Raw genomic sequence first — 25,938 nt, forward strand, 5'->3', positions numbered from 1 at the left:
TGTTAGACTACAGGGTGTTAGACTACAGGGTGCTAGACTACAGGGTGCTAGACTACAGGGTGTTAGACTACAGGTCACTAGACTACTGGGTGTTAAATTACAGGGTGCTAGAATACAGGGAGTTAGACTACAGGGTGTTAGACTACAGGTCACTAGACTACTGGGTGTTAAATTACAGGGTGTTAGACTACAGGGTGTTAGACTACAGGTCACTAGACTACTGGGTGTATATCTACAGGGTGTTAGACTACAGGGTGTTAGACTACAGGGTGCTAGACTACAGGTCACCAGACTACATGTCACTGACTACAGGGTGCTAGACTACAGGTCACCAGACTACAGGTCACTTGACTACAGGTCACTAGACTACAGGAAACTAGACTACAGGTCACTAGACTACAGGTCACTAGACTACAGGGTGCTAAACTATAGGGTGCTAGACTACAGGAAACGACTACAGGTCACTAGACTACAGGTCACTAGACTACAGGGTGCTAAACTATAGGGTGCTAGACTACAGGAAACTAGACTACAGGTCACTAGACTACAGGTCACTAGACTACAGGGTGCTAAACTATCGGGTGCTAGACTACAGGAAACTAGACTACAGGTCACTAGACTACAGGTCGCTAGACTACATGACACTAGACTACAGTGTTAGAATATATGTCACTAGACTACAGGGTGATAGACTCCAGGTCACTAGACTACAGGGTGCTAGAATACAAGGTGCTAGACTATAGGGTGCTAGACTACAGGGTGCTGGACTACAGGGTGCTAGACTACAGGGTGCTAGACTACAGGGTGCTGGACTACAGGGTGCTAGACTACAGGGTGTTAGACTACAGGGTGCTAGACAACAGGGTGCTGGACTACAGGGTGCTAGACTACAGGGTGCTGGACTACAGGGTGCTAGACTAGAGGGTTCTTGACTACAGGGTGCTAGACTACAGGGTTCTAGACCGCAGGGTGCTAGACTACAGGTGTCTAGACTACAGGGTTCTAGACCACAGGGTGCTAGACTACAGGGTTCTAGACCACATGGTGCTGGACTACAGGTGTCTAGACTACAGGGTGCTAGACTACAGGGTTCTAGACCCCAGGGTGCTAGACTACAGGTGTCTAGACTACAGGGTTCTAGACCACAGGGTGCTAGACTACAGGGTTCTAGACCACATGGTGCTGGACTACAGGGTGTTAGACTACAGGTCACTAGACTACTGGGTGTTAAATTACAGGGTGTATATTTACAGGGTGTTAGACTACATTGTGTCAGACTACAGGGTGCTAAACTACAGGATGTTAGACTACAGGGTGTTAGACTACAGGGTGCTAGACTACAGGGTGCTAGACTACAGGGTGTTAGACTACAGGTCACTAGACTACTGGGTGTTAAATTACAGGGTGCTAGAATACAGGGAGTTAGACTACAGGGTGTTAGACTACAGGTCACTAGACTACTGGGTGTTAAATTACAGGGTGTTAGACTACAGGGTGTTAGACTACAGGTCACTAGACTACTGGGTGTATATCTACAGGGTGTTAGACTACAGGGTGTTAGACTACAGGGTGCTAGACTACAGGTCACCAGACTACATGTCACTGACTACAGGGTGCTAGACTACAGGTCACCAGACTACAGGTCACTTGACTACAGGTCACTAGACTACAGGAAACTAGACTACAGGTCACTAGACTACAGGTCACTAGACTACAGGGTGCTAAACTATAGGGTGCTAGACTACAGGAAACGACTACAGGTCACTAGACTACAGGTCACTAGACTACAGGGTGCTAAACTATAGGGTGCTAGACTACAGGAAACTAGACTACAGGTCACTAGACTACAGGTCACTAGACTACAGGGTGCTAAACTATCGGGTGCTAGACTACAGGAAACTAGACTACAGGTCACTAGACTACAGGTCGCTAGACTACATGACACTAGACTACAGTGTTAGAATATATGTCACTAGACTACAGGGTGATAGACTCCAGGTCACTAGACTACAGGGTGCTAGAATACAAGGTGCTAGACTATAGGGTGCTAGACTACAGGGTGCTGGACTACAGGGTGCTAGACTACAGGGTGCTAGACTACAGGGTGCTGGACTACAGGGCGCTAGACTACAGGGTGTTAGACTACAGGGTGCTAGACAACAGGGTGCTGGACTACAGGGTGCTAGACTACAGGGTGCTGGACTACAGGGTGCTAGACTAGAGGGTTCTTGACTACAGGGTGCTAGACTACAGGGTTCTAGACCGCAGGGTGCTAGACTACAGGTGTCTAGACTACAGGGTTCTAGACCACAGGGTGCTAGACTACAGGGTTCTAGACCACATGGTGCTGGACTACAGGTGTCTAGACTACAGGGTGCTAGACTACAGGGTTCTAGACCCCAGGGTGCTAGACTACAGGTGTCTAGACTACAGGGTTCTAGACCACAGGGTGCTAGACTACAGGGTTCTAGACCACATGGTGCTGGACTACAGGTGTCTAGACTACAGGGTGCTGGACTACAGTGTGCTAGACTACAGGTTGTTAGACTACAGGGTGTTAGACTACAGGGTGCTGGACTACAGGGTGCTAGACTACAGGGTGTTAGACTACAGGGTGCTAGACTACAGGGTTCTTGACTACAGGGTGCTAGACTACAGGTGTCTAGACTACAGGGTTCTAGACCACAGGGTGCTAGACTACAGGGTTCTAGACCACATGGTGCTGGACTACAGGTGTCTAGACTACAGGGTGCTAGACTACAGGGTTCTAGACCCCAGGGTGCTAGACTACAGGTGTCTAGACTACAGGGTTCTAGACCACAGGGTGCTAGACTACAGGGTTCTAGACCACATGGTGCTGGACTACAGGTGTCTAGACTACAGGGTGCTGGACTACAGTGTGCTAGACTACAGGTTGTTAGACTACAGGGTGTTAGACTACAGGGTGCTGGACTACAGGGTGCTAGACTACAGGGTGTTAGACTACAGGGTGCTAGACTACAGGGTTCTTGACTACAGGGTGCTAGACTACAGGTGTCTAGACTACAGGGTTCTAGACCACAGGGTGCTAGACTTTATATTAACAGAGCAGAAATAACGCTGTTTTTATAATGCCGTAAACAAAGTGTTGTGGTATACTTACGGGATTCAATCATCTGGACTGACCTAGGGGACCCTGGCGGTACCTTCCCAAATAATGAACGCAGAGGTTTTGTGTGTGTGTGTGTGTGTGTGTGTGTGTGTGTGTGTGTGTGTGTGTGTGTGTGTGTGTGTGTGTGTGTGTGTTTCTCTGTGTCTGTGCTCTGTAACCTCCTTGGGGGTGACCTGTGATTGGGTTACCAGGGTTACCAGGTCTCTGATTTGTGTTGGGAACAGAGGCAGCCCTGACCACCAGGCACTAGTGACAGTCAATGTAAATAATACATTAAGGTAATTGGACACACAGTATTTGGGCACGTTTTTTAAATGTTTTGCAACAGAAATTGAAAATGAGTGTTTCTTATTGAATGAGTCCAAGTAGGCCCTCCCCGTTTCAAATCATTTTCTTCCGTTTGGTGACTACTGACCCTGGTTCTCCCTTCTGCTTGGCTTCATGTTGTGATGTTAGAGTCAGTGATGACTGCATGCACACAATCACACATAGCAGGCCTGTTACGCAAATGCCTATACACAGTACTATGTCTTTTTTTTTACTGCACTATAAAAAGAAAGTGCTATCTAAAACCTCAAAGGGTTCTTCGGCTGTCCCCATAGGAGAACCCTTTTAAGAACCCTTTTTGGTTCCATGTAGAACCCTTTTGGTCTCCATGTAGAACCCTCTGTAGAAAGGGTTCTACATGGAAACCAAAGGGTTCTACCTGCAACCAAAAAGGGATATCCTATGGGGACAGCCAAAGAACCCTTTTGGAACCATTTTTTCTAAATGTAGACCTGAGAAATGACAGGAGAAAGTAAATAAGCCGTGCATTTGTTGCTTGTGTTGAATGTACAGTACAGAACAGTACAGTCATTCTGCATCAATGTTGATGTGTTATCAGGATATCCAAGTCTGGGGTGCCTATTCTCTTCGCTCCGTTAGGTGTCTTGTCTCTTCAGATAGCGTCTCTGGGCTCCATAACTACAAAGCATTAGAAGCTGAGGCGTCCATTGATTTACATTGCACATGCACACGCTTAACAATTTCATTTACGATGCACAACAATACATTATTAACTCTTTAAATTATCTTTATCTCTAATATTTTCCCAAATACACATGAATCGTGTACTGGTGGTTACTAAGATAATTATATAGGTTCTAAAAATGGGTATCAAAAAGAACCATGGGAATAGTCAGTACTGGTGGTGAAAACATGGACACATGAGAGAGGCAGAATTCTGTCAAAGCAAAGGCAGACGCAAAGTTGCTTGAGATTATGCTGCGAGAGAGAGAAAAGCAACCCAAGCGTACTGGCGTTTTGTTCAGCCCTTCACAATGTCCGTTGCATCAGGGTCCGGGGCAGTTAATAGCTGAAATGGTATGGAAGTATAAGGCGAGACTTCACATGCATGGTGTACAGGCGCAGGGGGCCACACAAAGGCCATGGAATCACTCACAGATTGATTTAACCTGTTTATAAAGCTGCAAAACACGAGGGGATATTTATGTCATAGGCTTTAATGCAGGTCAGGCCTGATATATTGTATAACATGTATAATATCTTAATGTACGGTTGACACTCATGGAAGTACTGCATTTTATACTTTTGTTCATGGGGTTATTGACTCAGAAAGTGATTTCTGATTAAAAACATTCAGTAACACTTTATGAGCAGTCGTGCATTAATATAAGACGTTATGAATGTGTTTGCATTATATGAAAAGGTTATTCATGGGATGTGTTACCAAATAGTCTATATTTTCAATGAAGTTGTCATCTTCTGAGCCTGCATTAATATGGAATCGGATAGGTAAGGCCTTAGGCAGATCTAAAGTGGCTACAGTGATTATTTCGATATTTTATTCTCTAGTGAGCAGGTTGCTACCTGGTTGAAAGATTGTGTAAGTCTCCAGACTCTGATGGACTGAGGTTGTAAGCTGAGGTAATGGGACGTCAGGTGCTCTTTTGATGTGGACTCTCACAAGGAATAAGGTGAAGAAACGCATGAATGGATGAAAAATGAGGCCTGTCCAATCATTCAATTAGAATACAAAACAGATGGCGTAGTCTGTTTGTGCACGGAAGTTTGTGCACCCACACAAACACGCGTACAAGCATTCACGCACACGCACACAAACACACACACCATTACACACCCACACCACGCATAACACAATAGTGCCACAATCTATTTTGGCGACAGAATAACTGTCCTCGGCTGAAGTGATGAAGTGAGTGAAGGGGAGGCAATATCAATGACAATGACAACCGTTTCGTTATGATAAACCCCCCAAGCTTGGTCTATCTGTACATTACAATAGCAACCAAATAGGACCTTTCGCTGCAGTGGGCTAAATCAGGGTCACAAATCAAGTCTACTTTGAAACAAAAGTATACACCTCACACACATGGTTATGCGCTTAAAGAAAATAAGACACTTGTACCATGTCAGATATAGAGTTGAAAATGTATTACATTTTGAGTTTGCATCCCAATATTACATTTTGTACACAGTACATTCGAAAAGTATTCAGACCCCTTGACTTTTTCCACATTTTGTTACGTTACAGCCTTATTCTAAAATGGATTTAATAAAACATTTTCCTCATCAATCTACACAAAATACTCCATAATGACAAAGCAGAAACTGTATTTTTTGAAATTTTTACAAACGTATTACAAAGAAAAAACCTTACAAAGATACCTTATTTACATAAGTATTAAGACCCTTTGCTATGAGATTTGAAATTGAGCTCAGGTGCATCCTGCTTCCATTGATCATCCTTGAGATGTTTCTACAAATTAATTGGAGTCCACCTGTGATAAATTCAATTGATTGGACATGATTTGGACAGGCACACACCGGTCTATATAAACAAAAACTAGGCCATGAGGTTGAAGGAATTGTCCGTAGAGCTCCGACACAGGATTGTGTCGAGGCACAGATGTGGGGAAGGGTACCAAAACATTTCTGCAGCTTTGAATGTCCCCAAGAACACAGAGGCCTCCATCATTCTTAAATGGAAGAAGTTTGGAACCACAAAGAAGAATGTGAGAAACTCCCCAAATACAGGTGTGCCAAGCTTGTAGAATCACACCCAATAAGACTCGAGGCTGTAATCGCTGCCAAAGGTGCTTCAACAAAGTACTGAGTAAAGGGTCTGAATGCTTACGTAAATTGTATATTTTTTAAATGAATTTGCAGAAATGTCTAGAAACCAGTTTTTGCTTTGTCATTATGGGGTATTGTGTGTAGATTGATGAGGAGAAAAAACGATTTAATCCATTTTAAAATACGGCTGTAATGTAACAAAATCAAAAAATTCAAGGGGTCTGAATAGTTTCCGAATGGACTGTACATCACAAAAGACTGACATCTAATAAAAGCGTTTTACATAGAAACACCAGATTTTTTATGTTTATTTTTTTAATGCTTATTTATTATGAAGATTAATAACATTCCACCCATGAGGCCACTAGAGGGCGATTTGGTTATTTGACTGTAGGAAAGAGGTTTATGTTAACTCAGGTCTGCATTTAGGAGTGATACCCCTGTGTGACTGCCCTGTTGATTACCTCTCTCTGTCTCTTTCTATCTCCCCCTCCCTACTCCCTCTCCCTATCACCTCCTCCCCACTCGCTACTCTCCCTCTCTCTATCTCTCTCTTTCCTTCCCCTCTCCCCCCCTGGCAGCTGGTGAAGTCAACCCTAGGACAGGTGACTCAGGATGAGAAGATGGCCACCCTGCTGCTACCACCGGGTCCTGACAGCTTGCACCGGTTCACCCGGGAGTCCCTGGCTGCCGTGGAGCAGCGGATCGCTGAGGAGGAGGCCCGGCGTACCAAGCACTACCAAGAGGACCTGGGAGACGTGGAGCTGCCCCGGCCCCGGGCTGACCTGGAGGCCGGCAAACAGCTGCCACGCATCTTCGGCGACATCCCCGCCGGCCTGGTGGGCGTCCCACTGGATGACTTTGACCCGTTCTACTTCAAGAACCAGAGAGTGAGCACTGGGGGGTGATGGTTGGTGGGAGAATGAGAGGGGCTGTGTGGGTGTGTGAGCGTGTGTGAGCGTGAGGTGGTGGGTGTTTCTCTCAAGGGTCCTTATACTTGTGTTCGAATGCCTGTGTTAGATGTGTTTCTAAGAGCATGTCACTTCTTATATCATCACTGACATCGCTTCCTTTGTCTGTTGGACCTCCTTGAAGGATTTCCTCTTTAGTACCATTCCAATTACTGGAACATCTTCCTGTGTTCATTTATTCATCTGAACCAATTTCCCCTTCTGAAACACATCTCTGATGTACTCACAGTGACCCTCCTTATATAAAGCCTCTGAGATGGTGTGTGTGTGTGTGTGTGTCATCCGTCCTAATGGAAACTGGCTGTGCCCTTTGAGTCAGGTTGAAAGGATTCCCCATACCCATTTTTGGGCCCTGTGACTGGCCCTGTTTGGGCTGCTGATTCAGGATGTGTGTGTGTGTATGTGCACATGCGCTCGTCTGCATGTGTGTGTGTTCTAAGAACGCAAAAGGTATGACTGATTTACAAATAGAAGGATCAGGCAGACAGACAGACAGACAGACAGACAGACAGACAGACAGACAGACAGACAGACAGACAGACAGACAGACAGACAGACAGACAGACAGACAGACAGACAGACAGACAGGCATACTGATGATGGTTTACTGTTGCCACCATTATCTGTTCCTCACACAGTCCTTCTTCCTTAATAAGAGTTTTGAAATGGGCTTGTGTCCCCCCCACTGTGGAGACTGGAGGGTGCCTCATCAAGTCATTCTATACAGTATGCATTACAGTATACCTCCCAGAGTGGCACATTTTTGTTCCAGCCCAGCACCAGCACATCCATACTGAACTACTCAACTTATTGTCAAGCTGCTTGATGAGTTGAATTAGGTGTGTTAGTGCTGGGCTGGAACAAGAATGTGCAACCCTGGGGGTACTGCAGGACTGTAGATGAGAAAAACGTGTATTCCAGGATGTGAATATTAAGCTTTTAAGCTGGTGGATAAATCAAATTGAACTGACAGCTATGGCTGTAGTTGGTGTGGCATCAGTTGGATTTAAGTGATTTGAGTGTGTAGCAATTGAGGAAATAACATTAGATTTGATTTAATCAGTTGCCCAGGGAGTGGAAATTGTACCGGTACAGTATGTGAAAAGGACAGAGGCTAGAGTACTGGTTTAAAGGTGCTCAGTTTTAAAATTGGCCTTTCAAAATTCATCAGTCTGGAGCTTTGGTTGGTTTGCTGGAGGATACAGTGGGAGGCTGAGGTCTGAAGAGCTAGTTCTCCTGGGGATAGATAGTTCTCCTAGGGATATATAGTAATTCTGGGGGGTAGCTAGTTCTCCTGGGGATATATAGTTCTCCTGGGGATAGATAGTTATTATGGGGATATATAGTTATTCTGGGGATATATAGTTCTCCTGGGGATAGATAGTTCTCCTAGGTATATATAGTTATTCTGGGGGTAGCTAGTTCTCCTGGGGATAGATAGTTCTCCTAGGGATATATAGTTCTCCTGGGGATAGATAGTTCTCCTAGGGATATATAGTTATTCTGGGGATAGATAGTTCTCCTGGGGATAGATAGTTATTCTGGGGATAGATAGTTCTCCTGGGGATAGATAGTTCTCCTAGGGATATATAGTAATTCTGGGGGGTAGCTAGTTCTCCTGGGGATATATAGTTATCCTGGGGATAGATAGTTATTATGGGGATAGATAGTTATTCTGGGGATATATAGTTCTCCTAGGGATATATAGTAATTCTGGGGTTGTAGCTAGTTCTCCTGGGGATATATATTTCTCCTGGGGATATATAGTTCTCCTGGGGATAGATAAGTATTCTGGGGATATATAGTTATTCTGGGGGTAGCTAGTTCTCCTGGGGATATATAGTTATCCTGGGGATAGATAGTTATCCTGGGGATATATAGTTCTCCTGGGGATAGATAGTTCTCCTGGGGATATATAGTTCTCCTGGGGATATATAGTTCTCCTGGGGATATATAGTTATCCTGGGGATAGATAGTTATTCTGGGGATATATAGTTCTCCTGGGGATAGATAGTTATCCTGGGGATAGATCGTTATTCTGGGGATAGATAATTATTCTGGGGATAGATAGTTATTCTGGGGATAGATAGTTCTCCTGGGGATAGATCGTTATTCTGGGGGTAGATAATTATTCTGGGGATATATATTTCTCCTGGGGATATATAGTTATCCTGGGGATATATAGTTCTCCTGGGGATAGATCGTTATTCTGGGGATAGATAGTTCTCCTGGGGATATATAGTTCTCCTGGGGATATATAGTTCTCCTGGGGATATATAGTTCTCCTGGGGATATATAGTTCTCCTGGGGATATATAGTTATCCTGGGGATAGATAGTTATTCTGGGGATATATAGTTCTCCTGGGGATAGATAGTTATCCTGGGGATAGATCGTTATTCTGGGGATAGATAATTATTCTGGGGATAGATAGTTATTCTGGGGATAGATAGTTATCCTGGGGATAGATCGTTATTCTGGGGATAGATAATTATTCTGGGGATAGATAGTTCTCCTGGGGATATATAGTTCTCCTGGGGATATATAGTTCTCCTGGGGATAGATAGTTCTCCTGGGGATAGATAGTTCTCCTGGGGATAGATAGTTCTCCTGGGGATATATAGTTCTCCTGGGGATATATAGTTCTCCTGGGGATATATAGTTCTCCTGGGGATAGATAGTTCTCCTGGGGATAGATAGTTCTCCTGGGGATAGATAGTTCTCCTGGGGATATATAGTTCTCCTGGGGATATATAGTTCTCCTGGGGATAGATAGTTCTCCTGGGGATAGATAGTTATTCTGGGGATAGATAGTTATTCTGGGGATATGTAGTTCCCCTGGGGATAGATAGTTATCCTGGGGATAGATAGTTATTCTGGGGATATATAGCTCTCCTGGGAATATATAGTTCTCCTGGGGATAGATAGTTATTCTGGGGATAGATAGTTGTTCTGGGGATATATAGTTGTTCTGGGGATAGATAGGTATTCTGGGGGTAGCTAGTTCTCCTGGGGATAGATAGTTATTCTGGGGATATATAGTTCTCCTGGGGATAGATAGTTCTCCTAGGGATATATAGTAATTCTGGGGGGTAGCTAGTTCTCCTGGGGATATATAGTTCTCCTGGGGATAGATAGTTATTCTGGGGATATATAGTTCTCCTGGGGGTAGCTAGTTCTCCTGGGGATAGACAGTTATTCTGGGGGGTAGCTAGTTCTCCTGGGGATATATAGTTCTCCTGGGGATAGATAGTTATTCTGGGGATATATAGTTATTCTGGGGATATATAGTTCTCCTGGGGATAGACAGTTATTCTGGGGGGTAGCTAGTTCTCCTGGGGATATATAGTTCTCCTGGGGATAGATAGTTCTCCTGGGGATATATAGTTATTCTGGGGGTAGCTAGTTCTCCTGGGGATAGATAGTTCTCCTGGGGATATATAGTTATTCTGGGGGTAGCTAGTTCTCCTGGGGATAGATAGTTCTCCTGGGGATATATAGTTATTCTGGGGGTAGCTAGTTCTCCTGGGGATAGATAGTTCTCCTGGGGATATATAGTTATTCTGGGGGTAGCTAGTTCCCCTGGGGATAGATAGTTCTCCTGGGGATAGATAGTTATTCTGGGGGTAGCTAGTTCTCCTGGTGATAGATAGTTCTCCTGGGGATAGATAGTTATTCTGGGGATATATAGTTATTCTGGGGGTAGCTAGTTCTCCTGGGGATAGATAGTTCTCCTGGGGATAGATAGTTATTCTGGGGATAGACAGTTATTCTGGGGGGTAGCTAGTTCTCCTGGGGATATATAGTTCTCCTGGGGATATATAGTTCTCCTGGGGATATATAGTTCTCCTGGGGATAGATAGTTCTCCTGGGGATATATAGTTCTCCTGGGGATAGATAGTTCTCCTGGGGATAGATAGTTATTCTGGGGGTAGCTAGTTCCCCTGGGGATAGATAGTTATTCTGGGGATAGATAGTTGTTCTGGGGATAGATAGTTATTCTGGGGATAGATAGTTATTCTGGGGATATATAGTTCTCCTGGGGATAGATAGTTATTCTGGGGGTAGCTAGTTCTCCTGGGGATAGATAGTTCTCCTGGGGATATATAGTTCTCCTGGGGATAGATAGTTCTTCTGGGGATAGATAGTTATTCTGGGGATAGATAGTTGTTCTGGGGATAGATAGTTATTCTGGGGATAGATAGTTATTCTGGGGATAGATAATTCTCCTGGGGATAGATAGTTCTCCTAGGGATAGCTATTTCTCTTGGGGATAGCTAGTTCTCCTGGGGATAGATGGTTCTCCTGCGGATAGATGGTACTCCTGGGGATAGATAGTTGTTCTGGGGATAGAGGACATGTCAGCTGGATACAGTTGTGGGTCCTCACCTCACTTTCCTCCGCCTCCCTCTCTCTACCCCTCAATCTCTCTCTCCCCATCCCTCCTCCTCTCTCTCTTTCTCTCTCTGACTGTCCCTCAATCTCTCTCTCCCCATCCCTCCTGCACCCATCTCTCTCTCTTTCTTTCTCTCTCTCTCGTTCTCTCTCTGACTCCCTCAATCTCTCTCTCCCCATCCCTCCTGCACCCCTCTCTCTCTCTTTCACTCTCTGACTCTCCCTCAATCTCTCTCTCCCCATCCCTCCTGCCCCCTCTCTCTATCTCTTTCTCTCTCTCTCTCTGTCTCTCTTTCTCTTTCTCCTACCTCTCCTCCAGAGAAATAAGAGCTCCTGCTAATTTCCCAAAGGTTTTGTAGAGGAATGGAACAAATAAACCAAACCAACCTCTCATTGTTTACCTTAACCGGCGCAGGCCATTTGATAATCCAATAGGTCTATGCAAGCCCACACCGACAGACTATGAGAGAGTGGATAAACCTGCTGGTACTATATGAACTACAGTTTAAGAGATGTTTTCAGATGATTATGAAGGCTTGGGATGTGGACACATCTTGAAATGAGTCTGTTTTGAGGTCTAAATACATTGGACTAGGGTTGCAAAATTCTGGTAAATTTCCCCAGATTCCCAGGTTTTCCACAAATCCCTGTTGTAACATTCCCGGAATCAGGATGGAATAGGCAGGAAATGTAGTATTTCTGGAAAAGATGGGCTTTTTGGGAAAGTTATGCAACCCTACATCGGACACACTTTGAGTGTAAGACATTTTACAGAGCAGAGAGTACCAGCATGGGGGACTTGCAATGTAATCAGTGATTTTGTTTGTGTGCGTGTATGTGTTCGGGTGTGTGTGTGTGTATGTGCGCGTGTATGTGTGTATGTGTGTGTGCGTGGATGTACTGTCAGTGTGTTGCCACTGCAAGTTTATTGTACACGTTTATTGCCATGCCATATTGCCCTTAACCATGATGCATCTCTCTGTCTCTTTCAATCTCCCGCTCTCTCTCTCTCTCTCTCACGTTCTTCCTCTCTCTCTTTGTCTCTCTCGCTTCCTGTTTCTCCACAGACATTTATAGTACTGAACAAAGGGAAGGCCATCTTCCGATTTAGTGCCACGTCTGCACTCTATATTTTTAACCCCTTTCATCCTGTTAGAAGAGCATCAATAAAGGTTTTAGTACACTCATATCCTTTCTGATGGAACGCTCACAGCTCCACCAACACTTGTCTGTTTAAGGGTTTCAAAATGAAAATCAGTGAGCAGAGACTGAACAACATTTGGGAGGGAACCAAAGCCTTAGAATGTACTGTGGTTCAGTTTGTCTAGTTAGATTGTCATGTCATTGTCGTTGTAATCATGTTGACATTGTGTACTAATGGGGGTAAATAGAGACAGGGGAGGGAGCTGATCTGCTCAGAATAGAATCGTTGGTATTGCCTGCTGTCTCTCACTATCAGTGAAGAGAGGAAATGTCAGTCCCACTATTAGTTTGTATTGTACTGTTCTTTACGCAAAATCAATGAATGAGAGGAGTCTACACAGGACTAGACTTGTCCTCTGCCTCATGTGCATTAGACTCATCTTAGAGGTCGTACTCCAAAACAGATTTAATCTCAAGCTGTCACTGACTCATAGACTCAGTGGATGGTTACTGTTAGGCTATGTATAGACTGGATGGTTACTGTTAGGTTATGTATAGACTGGATGGTTTCTGTTAGGTTATGTATAGACTGGATAGTTTCTGTTAGGTTATGTATAGACTGGATGGTTACTGTTAGGTTATGTATAGACTGGATGGTTTCTGTTAGGTTATGTATAGACTGGATAGTTTCTGTTAGGTTATGTATAGACTGGATGGTTACTGTTAGGTTATGTATAGACTGGATGGTTACTGTTAGGTTATGTATAGACTGGATGGTTACTGTTAGGTTATGTATAGACTGGATGGTTTCTGTTAGGTTATGTATAGACTGGATGGTTTCTGTTAGGTTATGTATAGACTGGATGGTTACTGTTAGGTTATGTATAGACTGGATGGTTTCTGTTAGGTTATGTATAGACTGGATGGTTTCTGTTAGGTTATGTATAGACTGGATGGTTACTGTTAGGTTATGTATAGACTGGATGGTTTCTGTTAGGTTATGTATAGACTGGATGGTTACTGTTAGGTTATGTATAGACTGGATGGTTTCTGTTAGGTTATGTATAGACTGGATGGTTTCTGTTAGGTTATGTATAGACTGGATGGTTTCTGTTAGGTTATGTATAGACTGGATGGTTTCTGTTAGGTTATGTATAGACTGGATGGTTACTGTTAGGTTATGTATAGACTGGATGGTTTCTGTTAGGTTATGTATAGACTGGATGGTTTCTGTTAGGTTATGTATAGACTGGATGGTTACTGTTAGGTTATGTATAGACTGGATGGTTTCTGTTAGGCTATATATAGACTGGATGGTTTCTGTTAGGTTATGTATAGACTGGATGGTTTCTGTTAGGTTATGTATAGACTGGATGGTTTCTGTTAGGTTATGTATAGACTGGATGGTTACTGTTAGGTTATGTATAGACTGGATGGTTTCTGTTAGGTTATGTATAGACTGGATGGTTACTGTTAGGTTATGTATAGACTGGATGGTTTCTGTTAGGTTATGTATAGACTGGATGGTTTCTGTTAGGTTATGTATAGACTGGATGGTTTTTGTTAGGTTATGTATAGACTGGATGGTTACTGTTAGGTTATGTATAGACTGGATGGTTTCTGTTAGGTTATGTATAGACTGGATGGTTTTTGTTAGGTTATGTATAGACTGGATGGTTTCTGTTAGGTTATGTATAGACTGGATGGTTTCTGTTAGGTTATGTATAGACTGGATGGTTTCTGTTAGGTTATGTATAGACTGGATGGTTTCTGTTAGGTTATGTATAGACTGGATGGTTTTTGTTAGGTTATGTATAGACTGGATGGTTTCTGTTAGGTTATGTATAGACTGGATGGTTTCTGTTAGGTTATGTATAGACTGGATGGTTTCTGTTAGGTTATGTATAGACTGGATGGTTACTGTTAGGTTATGTATAGACTGGATGGTTTCTGTTAGGTTATGTATAGACTGGATGGTTTCTGTTAGGTTATGTATAGACTGGATGGTTTCTGTTAGGTTATGTATAGACTGGATGGTTTCTGTTAGGTTATGTATAGACTGGATGGTTACTGTTAGGTTATGTATAGACTGGATGGTTACTGTTAGGTTATGTATAGACTGGATGGTTTCTGTTAGGTTATGTATAGACTGGATGGTTTCTGTTAGGTTATGTATAGACTGGATGGTTTCTGTTAGGTTATGTATAGACTGGATGGTTACTGTTAGGTTATGTATAGACTGGATGGTTACTGTTAGGTTATGTATAGACTGGATGGTTTCTGTTAGGTTATGTATAGACTGGATGGTTTCTGTTAGGTTATGTATAGACTGGATGGTTTCTGTTAGGTTATGTATAGACTGGATGGTTACTGTAAACTCAGTCAAGTGTTTTTTTGTTCTATTTTTAACCTTTATTTTTTGGAATCATTCCATTGGTCCATATGGACGTCAAGCCTAAACTCTTTCGTCCCTCCACCACACTCCCCCTAGTCCCCTCTTCCTCCGCTGAGCCCTGCTATAAATATCTGGAGCGGTGTTTGCGGGTGTTGAGAAATACTAGGCTACCCGGACACTTTGCTCTTGTCAGCCCGATAAGCAGGTGGAATAGGTCATCTCTAAAGGTGTTGGGTGGGTGGGCGCGGGGGGGTAGGATAGGGTAGGGTGGAGGGGCCAGAGCTAACCCTCTTCTCATACACCCTATGGGCCCCAAGCGAGGGTCTGCCTCCAGTCCACCCACCTGACACCTATGGCGCCAGGCAGGGGCGGCTCTGACACAGAACCAGAGTCTTCCCAAGATGAGATGTCATAGCTCTGCGATGAAATAAGAGGGTTGGGATTGAGGATTTAGGACCGTATGACTGCTCTGCCTGATAGCTGTGAAGACGGCAGCATGAGCAATCACATACTAAAATATGTACCGTACATCAATCACATACACAGAACACGCGTACACACACACACATGATTCTGCGTCGGCTAGTCCTTTTGTGCGTGTGCCTATCTCTCTGGTCATGCCTGTATGTGTGCATGTATGAGCTGAGAGAGTGGTGAAAAGCGTTCCCTTTGAGGCGGCGTCACAGATGCCATGTGTCCTCACGATTGCTGATTACCCAGGGGTCCTTGGGCCAGGGTACATGTTTGATTATTAACTAGGGATCAATGAGGTTGTAGCCAGAACACACTTACTTTAAAGTGGGTACAGCACTACAAAGCTGTGATTGAAGTCATCAAAGCGAGACTATATAATATATCCTGTAGATTAAGCCGTCAGAGACCTAAGTAAGCATTCTATAAAAGGATGAGAATTCATGCAAAAGCTTCTGCCGAGATATGCTTCAACGACTCACAGTAGGCACATAAAAAAATCATCTGTGTACATTTTTCTAGCGATTTATTAACAAACCCTGTGATTCCAGGCTCTAGCAGCTTTTGGCAGCAGTCTGATTTGCACATAATGCTGAAGTTGACTTTCTCATTAATAGTGTGGGTGCTCTGGAAGACTCTGTAGAGCCAGGGTGCTTATCGTTATGGTGACTAATTTGAGTAAAGTGCTGTCTGTGAGTGTGGGAATTTGAACGAGCCGTCATAGTAATGCTTGCTCAGGCAAAGGGACTTATGACACGGAAGCCATTATTTTGACACCTCAGTTTTGGTAGGGGAGTCATTTGATTGTGTAACTGACCAGGGATTCAAACTCTAGTTGCCTGCTGGTAGCCCTCTGACCTAAAGCCTAAGCACAAGGTTACTCATCGCAAGGGTTTTTCCGAACCACCTGTAAATACAAGCAACAATAAGAAAGCAGAACGTTCTCCCGTACGAATAGCCCAGAGCATTTGGCGTAGCATACAGCAAGCCATTTCCAACTACAAATACAAATGAGAGAATTTATTCTATCGAGAGATGTTTGATAGACCGATATCAACGGATCAACATTGAAGTACAGAGCGATGTCAACTGATCAAAATCTTCTAAAATATAGGCCAAATTGAAAATTGGGGACAGGAAATCAACTTTCAAGTCACCTACTCAATTCCCCCTCACTAGCTGTGTTGAAGTTGTGTATTTAATCCGTTTTTTGAATAGACAGTTTGGGTTCCACTTGCCACTCTCCACACAGCAAGGCGGATGTTTTAATCTGCCTATGGAGTGAGAAGGGAGGGGCGAGTGGGAGGATAATGCTATTAGCACCATGGTGGCCAAGGCTAACCAACAGCTGAGGTATCATTTTTGCCGTTAATTAGCTTTCGCCCCAGCAAATAGTTCGAATATTTGTTCTGTGCTTGCTCTTTGCCCCTGTGAATATTTACAAGAGATATACTTACTTTGGACAGATATTTTCAATAGTATGTTTATTATTTCAGATCATTTTGAGTCATTTGGTTTCCTAAACATAGAAAATATTTAAACTATTAAAATGTACACTACACGCCTACAGTACATGCAGAGATGGTTTCTCAGACTAGGCTTCACATACTGTATAATTCTGTGTCAATGTAGCTTTTGATCACTGAAATAGTATGTAACAACAATGTTGTTACTTGGGGTTATTTTAGTGTTACTAAACAGGGATAAGAAGAATATTACACCATTTTTTGTTCTTTCTTCTATTCACTCAGTAGAGTGATATGACAGCAGGCAAACCAAACCTAAATGGGATACTTGGGCATAAATAATCACTACGAATTAATATTCAGAATAGTACTGTTGCAATTTATGTATATGTTGTTATTGAATCCACCATTTTCCTTAACCACGGGCACGTTATTCAGTCTGTTCATAATGTGCACTATTTTGACCAACTGTTGCTTCATGGCCATGTCGGAACCAGCGTATTGGGCCAAGTATGTTGAGTAAGTATGCCTTGTTCACCCATCATCTCTGTCTCTCAGCATTGACGCTAGCTTCTTCTGTGAATTCTCTCTGTGTTCTTCTTGCTGTTCCCTCAACCCTCTTTGACTGTATTGATCCTCTGTGCCCTATGTGTCCTGATGTAACGCTTTGCCAGGTGTTTGTTGCCTTGCCAACCACAATTAGCAAGTAAGTTCACGATTTTAGTGTACCCGGCTAATTTGCTAATTGCACTCTTGCTATGCTACATCGGAATGAACAACCATGGTATGAGTGTCACATACCGTTTATACATTCTCAAATTTTCATTAAAGGGATTCATATTCCAACCAAACACTTTGATAAACAAACAATTGAAAGCAAAATCAATGATGGAATGGGAATTATCATTCAGTTGAATCTTTATCTATCTATTTATCTATCTGTCTGTCTGTCTGTCTGTCTGTCTGTCTGTCTGTCTGTCTGTCTGTCTGTCTGTCTGTCTGTCTGTCTGTCTGTCTGTCTGTCTGTCTGTCTGTCTGTCTGTCTGTCTGTCTGTCTGTCTGTCTGTCTGTCTGTCTGTCTGTCTGTCTGTCATTCACAGTATAAGTTCATCTCACACTATGGATTTGCTGTTAGTCAGCGGCCTGTGTTGTATGGATAGAGGGGATTTGAGCCACAGACATGTAACCAACGTAGTCTAGTCTACCATGTTGTGATAAGCAACTGCCCTTTCTTTGAAACAGTCTGTCCAAAACCAGAGTACACTCTTAGAAAAAAAGGTGCCATCTAGAACCTCAAAGGGTTCTACAGCTGTCCTCATAGGAGAACCCTTTGAAGAACCCCTTTTGGCTCCAGGTAGAACCCTTTTGGTTCCATGTAGAACCCCTTTGACAGAGGGTTCTACATGGAACCCAAAGGGGTACTACCTGGAACCAAAAGTGGTTCTACATGTCCTATGGGGACAGCTGAAGAACCCTTTTGGAACCATTGTTTCTAAGAGTGTAAGCCCTCCAAGTTTACCTTTAATGAAGACAGTCTTTCAGCCAATGGAATCTGCACAGTCAACGCACTACCAATCGGCACGATCTGTAGCATGCAATGACTCCCAGTCAGTCACAGTCTACCTTCTTAACCTTACAGTCAGTAACAATGACAAAGACTAAAAGGAATATGGCTGTGCACTTCCTCCGAATGCTGCATCCTCCATCCCAATCTCTGTTGCCTCTGAAGAGTCTCTCTCTCTCTCTTAATTTATTTTATGTTACAATGAAGTGACACACTGGATTTTAATGCCCATTCTTGTCTTGATGACCTGCTTAACTCATCAAGGAGCACTGCTGTCAAAGAGCTTGCTGTCTGTGACATTCCCTTCTGCTTCACATTCTTACTGTCCTGTGACTCGGTCTCTTCCTAAAGCTGCTACATGTCTCTGTCTCTAGCCTAAAGCTGCTACATGTCTCTGTCTCTTCCTAAAGCTGCTACATGTCTCTGTCTCTAGCCTAAAGCTGCTACATGTCTCTGTCTGTCCCTAAAGCTGCTACATGTTTCTGTCTCTTCCTAAAGCTGCTACATGTCTCTGTCTGTCCCTAAAGCAGCTACATGTTTCTGTCTCTTCCTAAAGCTGCTAAATGCCTCTGTCTCTTCCTAAAGTTGCTACATGTCTCTGTCTCTTCCTAAAGCTGTTACATGTTTCTGTCTCTCCTTAAAGCTGCTACATGTCTCTGTCTCTTCCTAAAGCTGCTACATGTCTCTGTCTCTTCCTAAAGCTGCTACATGTCTCTGTCTCTTCCTAAAGCTGCTACATGTTTCTGTCTCTAGCCTAAAGCTGCTACATGTCTCTGTCTGTCCCTAAAGCTGCTACATGTTTCTGTCTCTTCCTAAAGCTGCTACATGCCTCTGTCTCTTCATAAAGTTGCTACATGTCTCTGTCTCTTTCTAAAGCTGCTACATGTCTCTGTCTGTCCCTAAAGCTGCTACATGTTTCTGTCTCTTCCTAAAGCTGCTACATGCCTCTGTCTCTTCCTAAAGTTGCTACATGTCTCTGTCTCTTCCTAAAGCTGTTACATGTTTCTGTCTCTCCTTAAAGCTGCTACATGTCTCTGTCTCTTCCTAAAGCTGCTACATGTCTCTGTCTCTTCCTAAAGCTGCTACATGTCTCTGTCTCTTCCTAAAGCTGCTACATGTTTCTGTCTCTTCCCAAAGTTGCTACATGTCTCTGTCTCTCCTTAAAGCTGCTACATGTCTCTGTCTCTAACCTAAAGCTGCTACATGTCTCTGTCTCTTCCTAAAGCTGCTACATGTCTCTGTCTCTTCCTAAAGCTGCTACATGTCTCTGTCTCCCTAAAGCTGCTACATGTCTCTGTCTCTTCCTAAAGCTGCAACATGTCTCTGTCTCTTCCTAAAGCTGCTACATGTCTCTGTCTCTCCCTAAAGCTGCTACATGTCTCTGTTTCTAACCTAAAGTTGCTACATGTCTCTGTCTCTTCCCAAAGCTGCTACGTGTCTCTGTCTCTTCCTAAAGCTGCTACATGTCTCTGTCTCTTCCCAAAGCTGCTACATGTCTCTGTCTCTTCCTAAAGCTGCTACATGTCTCTGTCTCTTCCTAAAGCTGCTACATGTCTCTGTTTCTAACCTAAAGTTGCTACATGTCTCTGTCTCTTCCTAAAGCTGCTACATGTCTCTGTCTCTTCCTAAAGCTGCTACATGTCTCTGTCTCTTCCTAAAGCTGCTACATGTCTCAGTCTCTTCCTAAAGCTGCTACATGTCTCTGTCTCTCCCTAAAGCTGCTACATGTCTCTGTTTCTAACCTAAAGTTGCTACATGTCTCTGTCTCTTCCTAAAGTTGCTACATGTCTCTGTCTCTTCCTAAAGCTGCTATATGTCTCTGTCTCTTCCTAAAGCTGCTACATGTCTCTGTCTCTTCCTAAAGCTGCTACATGTCTCTGTCTCTTCCTAAAGCTGCTACGTGTCTCTGTCTCTTCCTAAAGCTGCTACGTGTCTCTGTCTCTTCCTAAAGCTGCTACGTGTCTCTGTCTCTTCCTAAAGCTGCTACATGTCTCTGTCTCTAACCTAAAGCTGCTACGTGTCTCTGTCTCTTCCTAAAGCTGCTACATGTCTCTGTTTCTAACCTAAAGTTGCTACATGTCTCTGTCTCTTCCTAAAGCTGCTACATGTCTCTGTCTCTAACCTAAAGCTGCTACATGTCTCTGTCTCTTCCTAAAGCTGCTACATGTCTCTGTCTCTTCCTAAAGCTGCTACATGTCTCTGTCTCTAACCTGTCGCTGTCTCTGTCCCTTTCCTATTGGTTTCTTTCTTCTTTAAAAAATATGTTTTATTTGAACTGCACTCGGAGTCGGGGAACCATGTGGAGGAAGAAGAGCAATGTTTTGCCCCTCACCCTAGTTTATGCCATTTCCTGCTAATGTTTTGACCTTTTGTTCCCCCTTTCCCTTACTCCATACACCCGCCCAGGTACACTTTCACTGGCATTTACACGTTTGAGTCATTGATAAAGATTCTGGCGAGGGGATTCTGTGTGGGGCCATTTACCTTCCTGCGGGACCCGTGGAACTGGCTGGATTTCAGTGTGATTGTCATGGCGTAAGTATCTCTCTTGTTACAGTAGACCTCTCTGTATCGCTCCTGTTAGTGTCTGACACTCTACTTCCTTTGAACCTACTTCCTTTAAACCGGTCCTCTGCTTCCTTTTAAACTGCCATCTCCTTCCTTTTAACCTGCCATCCACTTCCTTTTAACCTGCCCTCTCCTTCCTTTTAACCTGCCATCTACTTCCTGTTATCCTGCCCTCTCCTTCCTTTTAACCTGTCCTCTCCTTCCTTTTAACCTGCCATCTCCTTCCTTTTAACCTGCCATCTCCTTCCTTTTAAGCTGTCCTCTGCTTCCTTTTAAGCTGTCCTCTCCTTCCTTTTAACCTGCCCTCTACTTCCTTTTAAGCTGTCCTCTACTTCCTTTTAAGCTGTCCTCTACTTCCTTTTAAGCTGTCCTCTCCTTCCTTTTAACCTGCCATCTCCTTCCTTTTAACCTGCCATCTCCTTCCTTTTAAGCTGTCCTCTGCTTCCTTTTAAGCTGTCCTCTCCTTCCTTTTAACCTGCCCTCTCCTTCCTTTTAAGCTGCCCTCTCCTTCCTTTTAAGCTGTCCTCTCCTTCCTTTTAAGCTGTCCTCTCCTTCCTTTTAAGCTGTCATCTGCTTCCTTTTAAGCTGTCCTCTCCTTCCTTTAAACCTGCCCTCTACTTCCTTTTAAGCTGTCCTCTCTTTCCTTTTAACCTGCCCTCTACTTCCTTAAAATATAGATTTTTGGCCTTTACTACTAAAACCCATAGAAACGCATTGAATAACACATTCATAAATGTCATAAAGGACAGTAAAAAAAGAAAAGTAAATACTTACTCGACTACTGAAAATCCCTGATATACTTCACTATACTTCAATCCTCTTTCTTTTTTAACCAATAGATGCAGTGCAAACTTTTACTTCCAACATTTTAGAATGCAACCTGAATTTAATGACCAATTACCGATGTTCTTACTCTTCAAATGTTACATTTTGCTTTGGTGGTGTGGGTGTAGAAAGCACCTTAAGTTGCTTTTGAATAATCTATTTTGCTCCTGACTTTCTACTGTGGATGGTCTAAACACTGAGGACATACGGCACCTTTTTTCTAAGGGAACAATTTTGAACATCCCCACCGTGCATTAACTGACTCACCTGTGAGAAAACCGTGTTTGAAGTAGGACTGTAGGTACGGCGCCAAAGGCTCAGGCAGTTTCCCAGTCACCCATAACAGCCTCTAAACCAATGACAGATTGTCCGATAGGGGACCTTAACCAGAAGCAGGTTCCAATGGAGTCATTAAGGATGCCTCCAGAGATTGGATTAAGTCCATCCCCCCCCCCCCGATGAAGTGTTGATTTCTCGTTTGGCTCCTGCAGCTTTATTTCCAGTCGACCTTGAACTGGAAGCCTCTGTGGGGTCAGATGGATATTTAGCAGGACAGGGACACATCAGTTACCGACCCCCGCTGCCCTCCCACTCGTGTTGACAGACAGGCCACCTTCCTGCCCGCCGCTGGCTTTATTAAATCCAGACTGATGACCAGGAAAACGGATACCCCCCCACGCTGATAAATATCCACACCCCCAACCCTGGGGGTTCCCATGGAAACGGATCGCATGCCATGTTAGCTATGAAGCTTTCGGAAAACTCACCTCAGAAATGTAATAGGGAATGGAACCACTTAGATCCAGAAGACTTAACATACCTCATATGAGCAGCACATGGACTGGCACCATATTAGTTTTTCAAAATTTTCTGGAGTCTCTTGATAACAGCACACATAACTGTAAAGAAAACTAACAGGAAATATATATACCTTGCTGTTTCTGTCCTGTTCTCCAGGGAAAGCTTCACTAAGAGGCAGTGAGCAGTGCTTAGCCTGCAGTTGTCTTGCCATTTTTTTTTTGTTGGTGTTTGACCAAATAACTGTAATTTGATCCTGCAGGTTGCTAACCGAATTTGTTAAAGTAGGCAATCTCCAAGCACTTCGAACATTCAGGGTCCTCAGAGCATTGAAAACTATTTCAGTAATCCCAGGTAAGAGGGAGTCTCCCCTTGTGCTGCAGTGTTACCAAAAAATGGGTTACATTGTCTATCGTCCAGTCCACATACTGTTACTGTACTGTACATGCCCCTTCACCCTCTTCCTCCTCTCTGTCCAATCCAAAGCCATCCTCTCTGACCCTTGACCTCACTCCAAGCCCCCCCCCCTCCTCCACTCTCTTCCAATCCCGGCCCATTCAACTGTTGTGTTTTGCCTGTCGTCGGTGCTTTGTCATTGTGTCTGCTTGACTTTCACTTGTTGCAGATATGTTACTGAGTTTGTGGACCTGGGCAATGTCTCAGCCTTACGGACGTTCAGAGTCCTACGAGCACTGAAAACTATCTCAGTCATCCCAGGTGAGAAGGGAGTTTCAAACACTAAGATACCACCCACCGTTGGAAGAACTAAACCCCGGCTACGTTCCAATATGTCTATACTAGCACCCTACTGTACTTAGGATGAAGCAATGTATTGGGCATGCACCCAAAGTGTCCTGCTAGTGTGGGTATTGGAACAGAGTCCCTTGTCATTCCCTTTTTGTTTCCGGTAATCAAACTAACCAGTGAGTGGAAATGAGACCTTTGAGTTGGGCAACGTCTGATTCAAAATGGAGGATTCTCACATTTTAGATTCTCAAAGAATATGTTTGCCCATAGTTTGTTTTAAGTTGTATTAGGCTTATGTACGGGATACGCATGGTTTGCATCACCTTACGAAATGCATACCTGCAGGCTCCTTCTCGACAACGCAACAACAATAAGAAATAAGAAAAGATAAGAATACAAACATAAACTAAATGGGTCAAAAGAATATAATAAATATTTTAGCTTAAGTATAATAAAGGAAGGCACAATTTATAGTCCAATATTAACACATGTATTGGGGAAGGAAGGGATGGGGGGCAATGTATAACGCACCATGTTATACATTACAAAATAGATGACAAACACCATTCCTTTATCAAAAGGCTTGTTGTTACATTGTTCCTTCTATAAGAGTGGTAGCAACCATTGTGTTCTGACTTCAAATTCATTTTGTATTTAGATGTATGTATGCCATTCATTTATTAAAAATACAAATCTAGTTTCTTTCAAGGCGTAGTCATGCATCAATGCTTGCATCCACATGCTGTATGCAAACACTTCGCTATAGACATCAACATAGTGAATATATAGTCCACAGATAAAGTTTCAACATGACATCTGGCCTTAAGCCCAAGGATTATGTTACCTCGTTATCTGACTCAACAGGTCTCATTCACCCTTAGTGTTTAACAGGCATGGGTATAGTCAAATACCACTTTGTATGGTAATAATATCTCCATTCACAACAGACGCTCCCATAGGAAGCAGGACATACAGTCCATTCAGAATGGATCTCTACTCAAATAGGACTAAAGCCCTTGTTTGGATGAAACAGGTGTAGTACCCTTAGCAACATATAGTGCAGTATATTTCTGAGCAGGGACCTTTATGTAAACTTACAGTGCATAAACTGTCCACTTGACCTGGCCAGGGAAATACCCTGGACCCTACTTTTTACTTTACGCTATAGGACCTAGACTCCTAGATTTACCTGGTAGGTCACTTTGGGATGATCTGTACCATACAGTAGCTACCCGGTATCTACTCTGCGGGGGCTAACTTCCATCAGTCATGGCCCATGTATTCCACTTCTTCCTGTTGTCGGGTGCTGTTGAGACACATGGTGCGTCAGGCTCTTCATGGCTGACCTCCTTTGGCCCACACCATCTTCTGGAAATGCCAGACTGGAAGTGACGGTTTAGAGACTGAATTCCTCTCTGTGTTCATACTGTACAGCAGTCTGGCCCCTCACACTACCTTTAATCCAACACAAATCCTGGCCAAATAGGAATCAGGATAGTGAGGTAATAGCATAGGATCAGATAAGCTAAATATAGTTAGCTAAGAAAAAAATGCTAGAAAATCTTGGAAATGCTTTGGGCACATTCTGAGACAGGGTTAAAGTCAAAATGTCAGTAAATTAGTCAGTTAGCCAGTCAGTCAGTTAGTTTGTCAGCCAGTCAGTCAGTCAGTCAGTTAGTTTGTCAGCCAGTCAGTTCGTTTGTCAGCCAGACAGTCAATCAGCCAGTCAGTCAGTCAGTCAGTTAGTTTGTCAGCCAGTCAGTTAGTTTGTCAGCCAGCCAGTCAATCAGCCAGGCAGGCAGTCAGTCAGTTAGTTAGTTTGTCAGTCAGCCAGTCAGCTAGTTTGTCAGCCAGCCAGCCAGTCAATCAGCCAGTCAGTCATTCATTCAGTTAGTTTGTCAGCCAGTCAGTCAGTCAGCCAATCAGCCAATTAGTTAGTTTGCCAGCCAGTTAGTCAGTCACTCAGTTAGTTTTTCAGTCAGTCAGTCAGTGTGTTTGTCAGCCAGTCAGTTAGTTTGCCAGTCAGTCAACAAGTCAGTTAGTTTGCCAGTCAGTCAACAAGTCAGTTAGTTTGTCAGCCAGTCAGTCAGTCAGTCAGTCAGTCAGTCAGCCAATCAGCCAATTAGTCAGTTTGCCAGCCAGTTAGTCAGTCACTCAGTTACTTTGTCAGTCAGTCAGTTAGTTTGTCAGCCAGTCAGTTAGTTTGCCAGTCAGCCAGTCAATCAGCCAGTCAGTCAGTCAGTTAGTTTGTCAGCTAGTCAATCAGCCAGTTAGTTTGTTAGCCAGTCAGCAAGTCAGTTAGTTTGTCAGTCAGTCAGTCAGTTTGTCAGCCAGTCAGTCAGTCAGT

At 43.6% G+C, this 25,938-nt stretch overlaps 1 protein-coding gene across 4 annotated transcripts in view; it reads left to right on the forward strand.

Annotated features, from left to right (window-relative positions):
* scn5lab (sodium channel, voltage gated, type V-like, alpha b) overlaps nt 1-25,938 on the forward strand; it is a 182,685-nt gene that overhangs the window by 30,340 nt on the left and 126,407 nt on the right. For all 4 annotated transcript variants that reach the window (XM_029755527.1, XM_029755529.1, XM_029755530.1 and 1 more), the window contains exons 2-6: nt 6,832-7,140; nt 12,682-12,800; nt 17,519-17,608; nt 21,060-21,188; nt 23,470-23,561. In XM_029755527.1, the coding sequence (XP_029611387.1) occupies nt 6,874-7,140; nt 12,682-12,800; nt 17,519-17,608; nt 21,060-21,188; nt 23,470-23,561 (697 nt within the window). In that variant the 5' untranslated portion in view covers nt 6,832-6,873. The remainder of the gene's footprint in view (nt 1-6,831; nt 7,141-12,681; nt 12,801-17,518; nt 17,609-21,059; nt 21,189-23,469; nt 23,562-25,938) is intronic.

Source organism: Salmo trutta, chromosome 6 (genome assembly GCF_901001165.1).
Source record: "Salmo trutta chromosome 6, fSalTru1.1, whole genome shotgun sequence".
In the NCBI taxonomy this organism is placed as follows: Eukaryota; Metazoa; Chordata; class Actinopteri; order Salmoniformes; family Salmonidae; genus Salmo; species Salmo trutta.